Source organism: Macaca thibetana, chromosome 9 (assembly GCF_024542745.1).
Source record: "Macaca thibetana thibetana isolate TM-01 chromosome 9, ASM2454274v1, whole genome shotgun sequence".
NCBI lineage: Eukaryota > Metazoa > Chordata > Mammalia > Primates > Cercopithecidae > Macaca > Macaca thibetana.
The window spans coordinates 202,112-216,693 of NC_065586.1; the positions used below are offsets into that span (position 1 = coordinate 202,112).

General features: G+C 37.2%; 1 protein-coding gene across 26 annotated transcripts in view; it reads left to right on the forward strand.

Moving 5' to 3' along the window:
* The window catches only part of ZMYND11 (zinc finger MYND-type containing 11), a 118,901-nt gene that overhangs the window by 81,227 nt on the left and 23,092 nt on the right, over positions 1 to 14,582 (forward strand). For 12 of the 26 annotated variants that reach the window (XM_050805162.1, XM_050805161.1, XM_050805163.1 and 9 more), the window contains 2 exons: positions 598 to 642; positions 3,345 to 3,506. The exons of 7 other annotated variants lie outside the window; for them this stretch is intronic. In XM_050805162.1, coding sequence (XP_050661119.1) covers positions 598 to 642; positions 3,345 to 3,506 — 207 coding nt within the window. The remainder of the gene's footprint in view (positions 1 to 597; positions 643 to 3,344; positions 3,507 to 14,582) is intronic. 7 more of the 26 variants (XM_050805170.1, XM_050805174.1, XM_050805171.1 and 4 more) reach the window with 1 other exon arrangement.

Sequence of the window (14,582 nt, forward strand, 5' to 3'; positions counted from 1 at the left end):
ATGCCAGGGCCAGGATTTGAACCAATCTAGCTCTAGAGTCTTAACCAAATGCTATATGAATGACAGAGGCTTAGATCAATAGGCTACTGTTAGAGGTGGATTTTTCTACTAGATTCTGAGGACAGCCTGTATAAATTTCATGTTCTGGTGAGGTTGACTTGACCACACTCACATTCATCATTTCCGATTTTTAAAGAATCCAGTGTGATCCAGTTTTAATAAGACATGCATTCATGTCTTGTGCAAGTTTATAATGGCGCAGAATTTATTAGCAAAATATTTTTCTAATATCATTATGGTTTTCATGGTACATTGGGGAGAGATTTTCTCTATGTCCATTTGTAGCTTTTGTGTTGGTTAGTTGAAAAGTTTCCTCTACAACTAGTAATGACTCTTTATGTTTGCATGCTTCTGTCTTTTCATTATTGATTAGCACATTGATAGATTATCAGTTAGTATCATCTGTAAAATAGTATACATCATATAGGAAATAATGAACAGTCTGACCCTGTGTGAAGCCCCTTTAGCCCTGTGTATTGCCTGACATTTAGCAAAGTTAAGTAGTGAGACCAAGATTAGTTTGTTTTATTTTGAAAGGCCTACAGTATGCAGCCTTTCTCCAGGACAGCAGCCCCAAACAAGGCGAACTAATTTTGCACTATGTTATTTTACTGTAATTCTGCTTTATTTTTTGTATTATATTTCTCTTTTACCTTAGGCTAGCTTAGTTAACTCTTGCTAGATTCGTTTGGTAAAACCATACTATCTTTACATGGCTTCTAGTTTTGAATTTTGTGCTGGTAGGTTTGCTATTTAAAAGCTTTCATGTTTTGAATTGGCATTTCACATATGCTGTTACTCAGGCTATCTCTAGAGTAGCTGATGACATCTGGGGGAATCCAGTGAAAATGTAAACCTAGGGTTTTTGACATACATGTCTGAGTGCTAGTCAAAAAGCATTATGTAAAGGATTTCTGTTTACCAAAAGACAAATTGTAGGCAGCCTGTCCTGTAATGAACATGCCTGTATGATTCATACCTCAGGAAAATATTTCCTGTGTTCAGAGTCTAATAACTTTTGAACTTGATTTTGCATGTTTTGCATATTCTGAACAGCTATTGCCATGATTAAAAGAATGGACAGCACTGCTGTCCCAGCCCATACTTTCTGTCTGAGAATGGAGCTGGTTATATGCCATCGTATAAACATGTCCAGATGTTTCTCTTTTACTTCATTTGAGTTATGCTTTCATTTCTATAATTGGTTATGAAAAACTAGGTCAAGAATTAAACACCCTATCAAAGAAAGACCCATTTTTATCTTCATTTCATGGGTGGATGGGGAAAGAGTAGGGATGCAAAGAGGTAAAGGTAATGTGGAGAGGCCAGAGGTATGCACAGGAATTACACTCTTGCTTCCTTTTGTTAATTAACCTAGTAAGTACTAGAATATTTTGCCCAGCACATGAAGATGAATTAATGTAAAAAATTCAAGTAATGAGAGATGGCAATTTCTCTTTTTAATATTGAGTCAAATATAAGCCACCAAAATCCCTTAGGATGTTTTTAAAACAGCTATGAGTGTGAAGAAAATATCCTGAAATATTTTGTCCTAAATTTGGAAAGAGTACTGTTAATTAAAAGTAGAATATCTTATTTCCACCAAAACCTAATTTGTCAATGATTTTTAACATAATAATTGATAAATTGAAATAGCTAAAATGCAGCTTACATATGAGCCCATCTCAAATGGATACACCAAGGATGACGGTTTTAATACAGCCAAGCACCATACACATATATTGTTGTCGGTGTGATGCCATTGTGCCCAACTTTGTGGAGTACGTTATTTCCTGCCATGTGCAATCAGGGTTTTGTGTAAAAATCAGTATTTTAAGATTCCAGCCCAACTGAAATTACCCTACCAAAGGAAGTTTGTGGAGTGTATACATCTGTAGCAAATAACTAAAAATGGTCTTTGTCTTTTTCTTTATTACTTTGGTCAACACAGACTGCCAATTTCTTAATAAAAAGCAAACCAGAAAGTTTACATTTCTGCAGGATTTACTACTGCACTCTAGCCATGACTCTGGATGTGGGTTGGAAGACATGAATTTTTGGACATTCATGTACCTCTTCTCTTTCGAAGGATTGGGTAGTCCTTCGTATCTGGCACTCAGACATGGTCAAGCAGTAACACGTTTGAACCTAGTGTCCAAAGAAGTTGCTGCTTATGGAGTGAGTGCTGCATGGAAGCCCATTTATTGGGGGAGTATTGACATCAGAGAAAACAGTAAAGCTGTTCCACCTTGGAAACAGTATTGATAACAATTTATAGAAATAAAATTGATGGTGGAACCCAAATTTGGAATGTCACGGTCCCTACTGGAAGTGGCCCTGTTTATACTAACTGTGGACTTTACCCTTGTTCATTCGGTTACCACATCTACAAATAAAGTTGAAAATTAACCCATCACTCTTAGCATAAATATATTTTAAGAAAAGCTAAGAGTAATATTTATAAATAATGAATTCTAAATTCAGAGAACTTCTAACACTCTTGTTGTGTATATTTAAAGGGTATTAGCTGTACAAAAAAAAAGATGTCAAAAATAAGAATATGTTGAAGAATGCCTGTGTGCCTGCAGTCGTGTTCTTTTATTTCTAGGAATAGCCCCAGTCAGGAAACAAGCCTACTTCCTTTTTGTTTTCTGTGGTAATCTCCTTTGGATAATGTGATTAAACCTTTAGTTTCACAGTTTCAATTTATTTTTCTAAATTCAACAGCTCTGAAAATCTGACATCCTGTCAGAACACGGACATTCTGATTAATGGTTATTTTCAATAAAACATCCAGTGCCACAGATGAGAAGATAAGAATAGTGAGCATCACCACCTATTACTATTCTCTCTGTTCCCACGGTGTGTCAAGGACTGTTATATACATATATTTAAAGCAGAGCAAAACAAAGGTTTGTTTATTTGAAATACAAAGCTATAGGTTGGTTTGGGATTCTCAGTTTACTAAAGAAATTATTCCTTAGATTATATTTCAAAATGAAAGATAATATTAGAACTGGAGTTGGCTTTGGACTTATTTCATTTTGGACTGGTTTTGCTATCAGATTATCTTAAGATATTTCTGAATATTACCACTGTTTAGGAAAGATTTTAAAATTTAAAGCAGCAACTTTCTAGGTATTTTCCCTCTTGTTTTAACACAGTAAATGTCTTTAAATTGTTTATGATGCCTAACTGCTGATGGACATTTAGTTTCAATTTTGTTCTTAGTCATTGCAGATATTGACAAAATGTCATACAAAACTATTTTGTATTTTTTGTAGGACTGGGAAACAGAAAATCATGACTGGTATTGTTTTGAATGCCATTTGCCTGGAGAGGTGTTGATATGTGACCTGTGTTTTCGTGTGTATCATTCCAAGTGTTTGTCTGATGAGTTCAGGCTTAGAGACAGCAGTAGTCCCTGGCAGTGCCCAGTTTGCAGGGTGAGTACCTATGAGCTTTCCTGTGCTGGTTAGAGGGTTGGAATTATTTCATAATAGCTTCAAAAAGATATCCCAGGTGGTCTTGCCAGGTGAATGGATAAAGGACTGGAGGGTGGGGGTTATCTAATGAAATGATGATACTCATAAATGGACATCACAGAACACATATACCGTATTTCAGGGTGTGGATTTAGAAAGTTTTAATCATGTAAAAATATATCGTCTCCCCTTCCCTTACCTGCCTCTGGCTTATGTGACTACTTTAATGGATGGCCTTTGGACATCAGAAATACGAAAGCTACTAACATCTGTTCAATAACTACTTTGTAATAAACTGTACAATTTATGGTATTCAGGAAACAGTTAGCAAAAGGCAGGTTGTTGGGGGCATTCTTTAGCTATTTCCCATTTTATATCCATGTAATGTTGCCTTTATTTTTGTCATGAGTTTTTTTTTTTTTTTTTTTTTTTTTTTTTGCTTATATTTTACTTGGAGGGTGGAGGGATGAGACATCGTGTATAAAGAATTCTAATTATTTTTTTAAAGTAAAATGAAATTGCCCTGTAGGTAAACTAGGTACTTTCCACAATTACTTTTATTCATTGATCCCACTGAGGAATATACATACTGTGATTGTTAGTTGCAGAATGTGGTATGTATGTGTATACGAGTGATATGTGGTGACTGAATATTACATATGGCATTGATGGTAATAAGGAATTATTTGATTGCAACCTGTATTATTTTATACTTAACTATTAAAATACTTATTTGAAACCATGCACATTGTCAGGATTACTCATGATGATTTCCAGTTTGTGAATATGCTTTATAATAACTTGTGTAATTTAAATATTTCTTTGCTTTTTCAAAAAACATTTTTTCATAGTATTTTCCCTCTTTGGCATCAGTCAAAAATTTCCTACTAGCATGATGAGCAAACCACAGTATATGTTCTAGTCTTCTAACTGTGGCTTTGTATTGCCTAAGTGTACTTAACGTTGCTATGTACATATTCAACAGGCAGTTGGGAGAGCATTTTAAAAAATGTTTAATGATGACTTGCCACTCAAATGCCTAAGTGCCAAATAAGTAATGTCAGTTCCCTAAGTCTGAGTAAATCAGTGTCAATATGTAGACCTTCTCTCTGAAGTCCACAAGAATGTCTGTAAGAAATTAGTGTAAGTGGTGCTCTGAGTTTCACAATTTTGAGCAAAGGAGCTGTATTAATATTCATATTTTATTCTCTTGTGGATTTGGATTGTACATTTTAAAAGCAAATATACATCTTCTGTTTTCTGGTAAAAGTTTACCCTAGGGGAAGTAAAAAATCAATGAGATTTAAAAAAAGAGGCAATGTTACTGGTCAAATGGGGATCCTAATGTGGACGCAGGAATTGGAAATACAGCTCTGAGGAGTATGTCTGTGTCTCTACAGCCGTTGCTCTTTTGTATTTAATATTCTTATTTTCATAGTAAATAGCTTAAACGAAAATACTGGGACTTCTAAGGGCAGGTTAAGCTTCTTTGTAGATATTTTATATTTCTTATGGTAAGAATGGGAATCGAACAGTTATTATCCCCTTGCAGAAAATGTTTAATACTTCTTCCGTCAGAAAATGTTTAATACTTCTTCCGTCAGAAAGTGTTTAATACTTCTTCCGTCAGAAAGTGTTTAATACTTCTTCCGTCAGAAAGTGTTTAATACTTCTTCCGTCAGAAAGTGTTTAATACTTCTTCCGTCAGAACTCATTATCACGTTGTCTGATTCCGTGCTGTGTTTCCTTTATTTATTTATTTATTTATTTATTTTTGAGACGAGGTCTCTCTGTCACCCAGGCCGGGGCGCAGTGGCGCGATCTCGGCTCAGTGCAACCTCCACTTCCTGGGTTCAAGCGATTCTTCTGCCTCGGCCTCCTGAGTACCTGGGATTACAGGCACGTGCCACCACACCTGGCTAATTTTTTTTTTTTTTTTTTTTTTTTTTTTTTGCGACGGAGTCTCGCTCTGTCGTCCAGGCTGGAGTGAGTGGATGGATCTCGGCTCACTGCAAGCTCCGCCTCCCGGGTTCTCGCCATTCTCCTGCCTCAGCCTCCCGAGTAGCTGGGACCACAGGCGCCGCCACCTCGCCCGGCTAGTTTTTTGTATTTTTAGTAGAGACGGGGTTTCACCGTGTTAGCCAGGATGGTCTCGATCTCCTGACCTCGTGATCCGCCCGTCTCGGCCTCCCAAAGTGCTGGGATTACAGGCTTGAGCCACCGCGCCCGGCCAACCTGGCTAATTTTTGAATTTTTGAATTTTTGAATTTTTAGTAGAGACGGCGTTTTGCCATGTTGGCCAGGCTGGTCTTGAACTCCTGACCTCAAGTGATCCGCCCACCTTGGCCTCCCAAATTGCTGAGATTACTGTTGTAAGCCATCGTGCCCGGCCTGGGTTTCCTCTACTCTTTGCTGATTAGATGAAATTTTTACAGTGTTACTGGCTTACACAGAAACATGATTACCCTATTCTGTTCTGTTCTTCTCCTTTCTTTTTGCCTTTGTCAATCTAGATATTTTTATACTGCTATATAATTGTGCTTACTGAAATGATGCTGTCAATAGAAAATCTTGAATATTTCATTCATTTTATGGTCTGTGAGCTACTCCCTGCTAAGGCTCAAAAAGCCTGTTTTCCAGGGTGAGGATGGAGAGTTTTATCTTGAGCTTTAAATTTTCCAAAGAAATAATTAATTCGTTTTAGATCCATTCTATTGTTTTATGGTATTCAAGTAAAAGATAAGTGCTAACAATTCCTTTCCTTTGAGAAGGGGTAATAATAATCTCGAAATTGTAATGGAATTTTTAATATCTTTAAGGTGAAGTTATTGGTTGATTTGTTTTAAATTTTAAATAAAGTGTCAAAACTTTGAGTAAAGCCGTTTTTAATAATCTAAGAAGAGAGTGACCAGATTTAAGTAATCATGGACTAAGAGAACTTAGAGTCTATAGACAGAAACTCAAGAACTGTGGTTCCGAATCAGAATAACTTTCTGATGTGGGTTTTTTGTTTTTTGTTTTTTTTTTTTATGTTTGGAAATAATATGGATTAATTAGATATGTTGATAAAGAATGTTGAAGATAAGGTGCCATAGCCAAATTTTCATATGGTAAAAATAATAAATGGAAGCTAACCATTACTATCTAAAACTGACAATGAAAAGAAGCCCTTTTCTAACAGTTTGCAGTGATTGGAATACTCTTCACTCTTACATTCCTGTCTCTCCCTTACAGTGTTGAAAGCGCCACTGAGAACGGGTGTTCTGTCTTCTAGCTGTCACCTGTGTTACCAGATTTAATTCAGCTCAAGCAGCTTTATCTTATGTATCTATTTCTGAAATGTTTTAACAAGACAGTAATAGGCATTTTTCTCAAAAATAGTTTTGTGACTTTCCGTAATAAGTCTCTAGAATCTTATAACCCTGAGAATAGTTCTTCGGAATGTCTGCCTTTCTAAAAAATAAACTTTTGCTTTATGGACACAGTAGATTATTATTGAAAAGTAGCTTATTAATATCAGATTAGATTTTACTTTGAGAAAGATTTAAATACTGTCTAGTTTCACACTTTTACTGAGATCTCTCTCATTAAGTTTTAGAAAAGAGATTTTAATTTTTTCTATAAAAATTCAAATAATTTAGAATAGGATAAGAAAAACAAAATTCCCAGAAACCGTATTCCATAGTAGGTAATATTCTCACAGACTTCTTCCTGTGTTTGTGTGTCATTTTGTTTGTATCTGTATCCACATGACTTTACGTACATTACTTGTGTGTACTCGACAGTATCCCAGAATGACCTTTTTTTGGCACCTGTTACCAGTATCCCAGAATGACCTTTTTTTGGCACCTGTTACGATTTGAGAGGGCATGCTGTAACTTACCTGACCAGTTCCCCATGCAGCAGGCGTTCATGATTTCTACTGTTCTGTATGGAAACGCCTGTCAAATGTCAAAGGTGGCATGCAAATGCTATCCTGGAAATCATGCCCCCTTTCCAACTTCTGAGCAGGAGTCTTCTCATTATTATTTATTTCTGAATGAAACTGAAGTTTATATTTTGTTTTCTTTTATTTGAATTTTATTTTCCTGAAATAGCCACGAATTTCCCAGGAAAAAAAATGAGAAAAGCATACTATTTTGTGAAACTTGCTTTTAAGATTTTGTTTACAAAAAAGAAATACCTTTAAAACACAATATAGTCCATTGCATTTTTTTAAGATAGAAAATTATATACATTTATGTAATGCTGCCTGAACACCTTTGGTAGGATAAGTTTATTAACATGGGATTTTTAGGTTTAAAGGATAGTGTACACGTTTAAATTTTTGATAAAATCACTAGCTTGTTATTCAGAATATTATACCCATGTACGTCAACAGCACATGAAACTACTTTTCAATTTTTTATTGCCTATTTGATAAGATGAATTTTTTTATTTTTTATTTTTATTTTTTAGGCAGGGTCTTGTTCTGTCACCTAGGTTGGAGTGCGGTGGCACGGTCATGGCTCACTGCACCCTCAACCTCCTGGGCTCAAGCCAGCCTCCCGCCTCAGCTTCCGAGTAGCTAGGACTATAGGTGCACACCACTATGTATGGCTCATTTTTAATTTTTTTCCGGAGACAGGGTCTCGCTGTGTTGCCCAGGCTGGTCTTGAACTCCAGAGTTCAAGCAATCCTCCTGCCTTGGCCTCCCGAAGTGCTGGGATTACAGGCGTGTGCCACCACACTGGCTGTCTCATTTTAATTTTGCTTCATTTTCATATATATAGTTCCCATATTACAAAGTCATTGTATACTTTGAAGGCATGGTTAGAGACAGACATGTGCTTGGACGTGTGTGTGTGTCCGTGTGCTCCATGCTTGCTGGATTGCAAGCCTGCTGGTGAAAATCATGATACTGTAATTGATGGGCAAGGCAGTCTGTCATAAGAAGCCCTGGGCAGCCAGCCTGCTGGGCTGGCAGACTGCCTCATGGAGCAGGGCTGTGCGAGAGCCTCTGGTGGTGGGAAGGGTCTCTGTGCTGTGCGGTGTGAGCCGCTGACCTTGTGTCTCTGTGGAGCCCTTGAATGTGACTTGCAGACCAAAGAACTGGACTTCAGTTTGCCACATGTGGCTTGTAGCTACCATATTAGATAGTGCAGTTTTGGAACATGCATGTTCTCAATGCCTATACCACTCCAACGGAAGCATCTTTAGGTATAAAATATCGACCTCTTGAGAGGCGCCTAGCATTTGTCTCCCCATCATGCCAGAGTTACAACTTGGAGAGTTCTTAAAGAAGCACACAACTACTTGACTCCCCACCCTTCCTCTCCCTTGTATACACAGCAGGTTCTATAGCAAACACTGCCCTGCACAGATTAGTGGCTATCACATCTGATAGTGTTGCTTTTGCTCAAATGCCTCACAAAAAGTCAGCAAATTAGCTTTTTAAAAAACTGTATAGCAAAACAAAGTGTAGATTTTTTTCCCAAAATAATTGGCACTGTTTAGGTTAAGAATTTGGAGACATGGTTTGAAAGTGGGCCCCTATTTCTTCCTCTTTAATATACGCATGTTTCTTATATAAATGAATTTTGATTTCATAACATAGAGGAGTTGTAGATTCATGTTATTTCCCCTATTTAAATTCAGATAAATGCAGTTTTCATATGTGGACTAAATGTATCATTCAGAAATAGAATTTAGGGCTTTAAATTTTCTATGATGTGCTTTTACAGTAAGTGAGTTACAGAGAAAGTGAGTAAATGGGAAAATCACAGTGAGCTACCTGTTTTCTTTTCCATACTTGGCCCGCTGAAATGGAATACCGCTCCACTGAAATCCCTTCAAGGACTTTTGTCTTGGAATTTTACAATTGCTTTATAATGTTAAATTTTTATATTACTATTCTTTATATCATCTAACAAACTTTGGTGTACATCCCACTTTGAAATAAAAGGATCAAATGAAGTCAGAAAAGACAAGTCAAGGTAATACAGAGGGGACATATTATTCCCGTGTGTCTTTAAAAACTGGAAAAGACTCATCCCCTACAAATGTTTCCGAAGGCATTTTTCTCTGTTTAAGGATCACAAGTTTTAAATTTTATGTTAATGTAGGGTGAATCAAAATCAGCCCACTTAACAAAATGTAGAAACACAAGAAAATGCAGATGAGGAAATAAAGAAGAATCTATGTGGAATAATTTTATTACTAATTTCAAAATACTTTGGTTCTACATCTAATCCAAAAAGTCCTCCCAAATTTGCAGCACTTGATTCTCTGACTCATGTTCTTGACCATTAGGTGCTTACTGAGATCCAACGAAGAGAGCTATTTGGTAGTACTTCCACATTAGTAGGAACTATTCCTAAAACTTATTTGCTCCTGCCCTTTTAAAAATACTCAGAATGATATGTGTTTTGCAGGACAGTTAATACTTTAAAAATAGACTCATAGAAGTCTATAGAAAGCATTTAAAATTAAATTTTAACTTGGAATGTTAAGCCTCATGTACTTTTTAAAACTCCCCATTGGGAGTTCACCTAGAGCTTTATCAGTTGGGTGCGCACTGGCATGCCAGTGTTGACTTAGGTCTAGGTAGGTTATGTTTGAGGCATTTGTACTATAACTTTTTGTTGTTGAGATGGTTAAAGAAAAAAAATCATGATGAAATCTCTGTTGAAATTAGAGAAATTTGTTTCTGAATATAGTTTTCACGCCTTTGGGTATGTAGGCAGTATAGTCTTTTTAAATTCCAAAAGTAAAGAGAATACACATATAATGTTTAGAATGAAAAATGGGATCAAATGCTGAATGAAAATACTTTGAACATAAATTCCTTATTATGTATCTATGAAGCTATAACTGCTCTTGCTTTCTGATAAACCATCTTTTAGTGTGGGAAATTTATTAATATTTTCACCCCAAATGTAAGTACCTTTACACCTTCAAGATACATATTAACAAATCTAGAATGGAGATTTGATTTTTAAATAAGTAGAAATCGAAGCCATTGTTTTCTTAAATCGTAGACATAGTATTGAAAAACAACTAATGAACATCAATCAAATATTTTTACAATTTTTAAGACAACTGGGTCTTATAATTTTATACTAACAAAAGTAGAAAGTTAATTTTAGAAAGATTGTGTCTGAGCCAGGCACTTTGACAAGGCAGATTTGCAGTTCACCACAAGCTTAATTGGAGGAAAAAATAATGGGAACAATGATAAAGCCAGAGGATTTAAAAATTGGATCTATAATATAAAACTGTAAAATCTTATGTATTGTTATCGAATCTAGGCCCAAACAAGAAGAAAAAAAGCTCACATAATTTTCCATGTTACCTTCCTGGGGTGAATTTAACGGTGGTTATGATCAGAAAGGATATGACTGTGAAATGTTTTGAATGTTGGTGTATTTGGCCTTTGTGATATATCTTTTGGTGGTTTGTTTAGAATCCTATTTGAAGTTTATCTTTTAACTCTGAGGGATTGAGAAGGTGATACTGGGCTGGTTCCTACATCAGGATGATTACAACTTAATGTAGATTAAATAGAAGCTCACTCAGTGTTTCCAAAGTTGATGAACTGAAAATATTTACAAAGTACACACAGTTTCCTTGTGTTACCTCTGCAGTGCAGAAGGGATGAGAGGGAATGGGAAAGTAGGTAGTACTTACATTGACTGGATGTCAGCCCCATTAATCAAAGAACAAGTAATATTCATGCCTCGACCTGAAGACGGAGACATTTAACTTATTTTCTGAAAAGAATGGAAAGATTTATTCCGCTGAGGAATGCATTCTGCCTCTGCCGTTCAGTCTTGTTCTTCCTTTAGAGACTAGTGTTATGTAGAAGGGGAAAGGAACAAGTAGATACAAAACCTGTGTTCCATAAAATTTTTCTCACTTCCCTTTCCTATTTCTAAGTGGTATAGCACACCACCGAGGGGTAAAGTTACCAGAAAAAGTGCATTAATATTGAATGATAAAATTTCTGATATGCATAGCACCCTTGGCTCTGTAGATAAATGCTATTTTAGCAGTGTGTGTGTGTGTGTGAACCTGTGGGCATAGTGGATTTAGAAATACTACATGTTTTTCTATCGCAGTTTGTTTTGTAGACGATATTTGAGAGATGCTTTCATAGTTACTAAGTCAGCCCAGTAGTAGACTGGCTGCTACGAAGCTGCTCATATCATGTGAACTCTTGATCTTAATGAAAATTTATCTTCCATTAGAGAAGAAAGAGTTGGCCTTGTAAAAATTAATAAATATAGATACAGCCACAGTGGTATTCAGTGGCATTTTGTAAATCTGGATGAACAATTCTTGTGCGTCAGTGATTCTACAGGACTAACTTATTGACTAGGGAGTGGCCCGTGACTGGAGTCTTCTTTGCCAGGATGCTCTAATAATCTACCTTGAGACATTCTTAGTAGTTTGAATTCTCTTGAGGTCCTACTTTTACCTATAATAAGGCATATTTGTGATAGCTTAGAGGAGGTTTTTAAACTTGAATTCTTACAAGTTTAAAAAACTGCTCTCAAAAGCTCAAGTGCAAATACCTGTTGGGACAGTCTGTGTGGGAGAGTTAGGGTGCGGCTCTATGGAATCCTGCGTAGTTCAGTGTGATTCGTTCCAGAGAAGTGGGTAGGTCAAGTTTTCTACCATTAACACTAGCAATTGGTGTGATGTACTGTTCTTCTGGTCTAATAGGTAGGTGATTTCAGTGTGTCAGTACTGGGAGTGAAAAAACTGAGCAGGAGTATATTTTTAGAAAATAGTTTTAGAAAATGATTTTCATTGATGGGCTACTTGAGTCTTAGTGGTTTGAAGGGAGAAGGGGCAGGATAGGGTAACTCATCACCACTTAGGCTAGACCAGCTTCACTTTTAAAGTCTCAATTATTGGGGCTTCTTAAAAATTCTGTGTTATTTCCTTTATATTCCATTGTTGCAAGTGGGTCTAGAGGATATTGCAGAGTGTCTTGACTTCTGTAACAACATAGAATCAAAATAAATTAAAAAACAGCTCCTAGATCTCCTCTATAATTCTGATTGCAGAACACAAAAGAACCAAAATAAATTTTATCTAAGAGAATTTTATCTAAGAGGATTTATTTTGATTCTTTTGTGTTCTGCGATTAGAATTATAGAGGAGATTGAGGAGCTGTTTAATCCCTAAGATGATACAGGTAATTTATATGTAGATTAGTATTTCTACAAATAAGATCTAGAGGCCACTTGTACAGGAATCACCTCGTGTGCTTGTTTAAAACACAGCCTCCCACTGGGCGCGGTGGCTCACGCCTGTAATCCCAGCACTTTGGGAGGCCGAAGCGGGCGGACCACGAGGTCAGGAGTTCAAGACCAGCCTGGCCAATGTGGCAAAACTCCATCTCTACTAAAAATACAAAAATTAGCCAGGCGTTGTGGCACCTGCCTATAGTCCCAGCTACTCAGGAGGCTGAAGCAGAAAAATCGCTTGAACCCTGGAGGCGGAGGTTTGCTGTGAGCCGAGATCGCACCACTGCACTCTAGCCTGGGTGACAGAGTGAGACTCTGTCTCCAAAAAAAAAAAAAAACAGCCTCCAGGGTTCCATCCCAGACAGGCTCTGGGGATAAGGCTCAGGAATCTACATTTCCAGTCAGTACTGTAGGTGGCTATGCTCACTAATATTTCAGTGAGCTCTTGGTGACATTATTTTTGATTGTTAGAAGTCAGCAATTGATATTTCAGTGTCCTCTGGCAATGAAATGATTCATACATCAGAAATAAAATGATTTATGTTGGTCAGAATATGCTGACACAGACTTGGGTGTAACTGCTTCCCATTTTAGATGGGTCCTCATATTCTTGAGTTTAACTGCATGGAACAGTTTCTCTAGTAGGCAATGAACACAGTAATGAGTGTCACCAGTTCAATTCAACTGATACGTATTGAACATTTACTGTGTGCCAGCTCCTATGCATGGCTGTTGCAAAAGAACGCTGAAATTGACATTATGGGCCCTGCTTTCACAAAACTTAGTCAACCTCTAGGGGTCAGCCTGTGTTTTTGTACTGCCTGTGAGCTAAGAATGGCTTTTATGTTTTTAGATTGTTGAAGAAAAATGACAAGAGAAATAATTTTGGCCGGGCGCGGTGGCTCAAGCCTGTAATCCCAGCACTTTGGGAGGCCGAGACGGGCGGATCACGAGGTCAGGAGATCGAGACCATCCTGGCTAACCCGGTGAAACCCCGTCTCTACTAAAAAATACAAAAAACTAGCCGGGCGAGGTGGCGGGCGCCTGTAGTCCCAGCTACTCGGGAGGCTGAGGCAGGAGAATGGCGAGAACCCGGGAGGCGGAGCTTGCAGTGAGCTGAGATCTGGCCACTGCACTCCAGCCTGGGCGACAGAGCGAGACTCCGTCTCAAACAAACAAACAAACAAAACAAAACAAAAAAAAAAAGAGAAATAATTTGTGATGTGAAAATTATAAAAAATTCAAATTTTAGTATCCAAAAGTTTTCTCTGAACACAGCCACACTCGTGATGTGTGCATTACTCATGATTGCTTTGTCACTACAACAGCAGAACTAAGTAGTCAAGACAGAGACCAACCACATGGTCGCAAAGCCTAAAATATTTGCTCTCTGGCCCTTTCCATAAAATGTTTCCTGACTTTTGGTCTAGTTTGCTGTGGAAAGAATATTCTGGATATTGGGAATGCCCAAGGAAGGTTGAAGCCCTTGTCTCGTTTAATCACAGACGTGGGGACTTGGCTGAGGTGAACTCTAGCTGCATAGATAAGTATGTCTGAAAAAAGAAGTCTGGATTTCCAATTTTGCACTTCTTTCCTGCTTTTGGATACTCAGTGAACCGAAATGACCAAGATCTCCACAGGTTCATTTTCTGCCAAAATAGGTTTCTATGACTGAAAAACTGTATCTCTATAAAGAACTGAAAATTCTGTACTAATAAAGGTATTTAGTCCTGAATGCTCCTTTAAGTAATGATCCTTGGGCATCATTATCAATAGTCAGCTATGGATAAACTTTGACAAG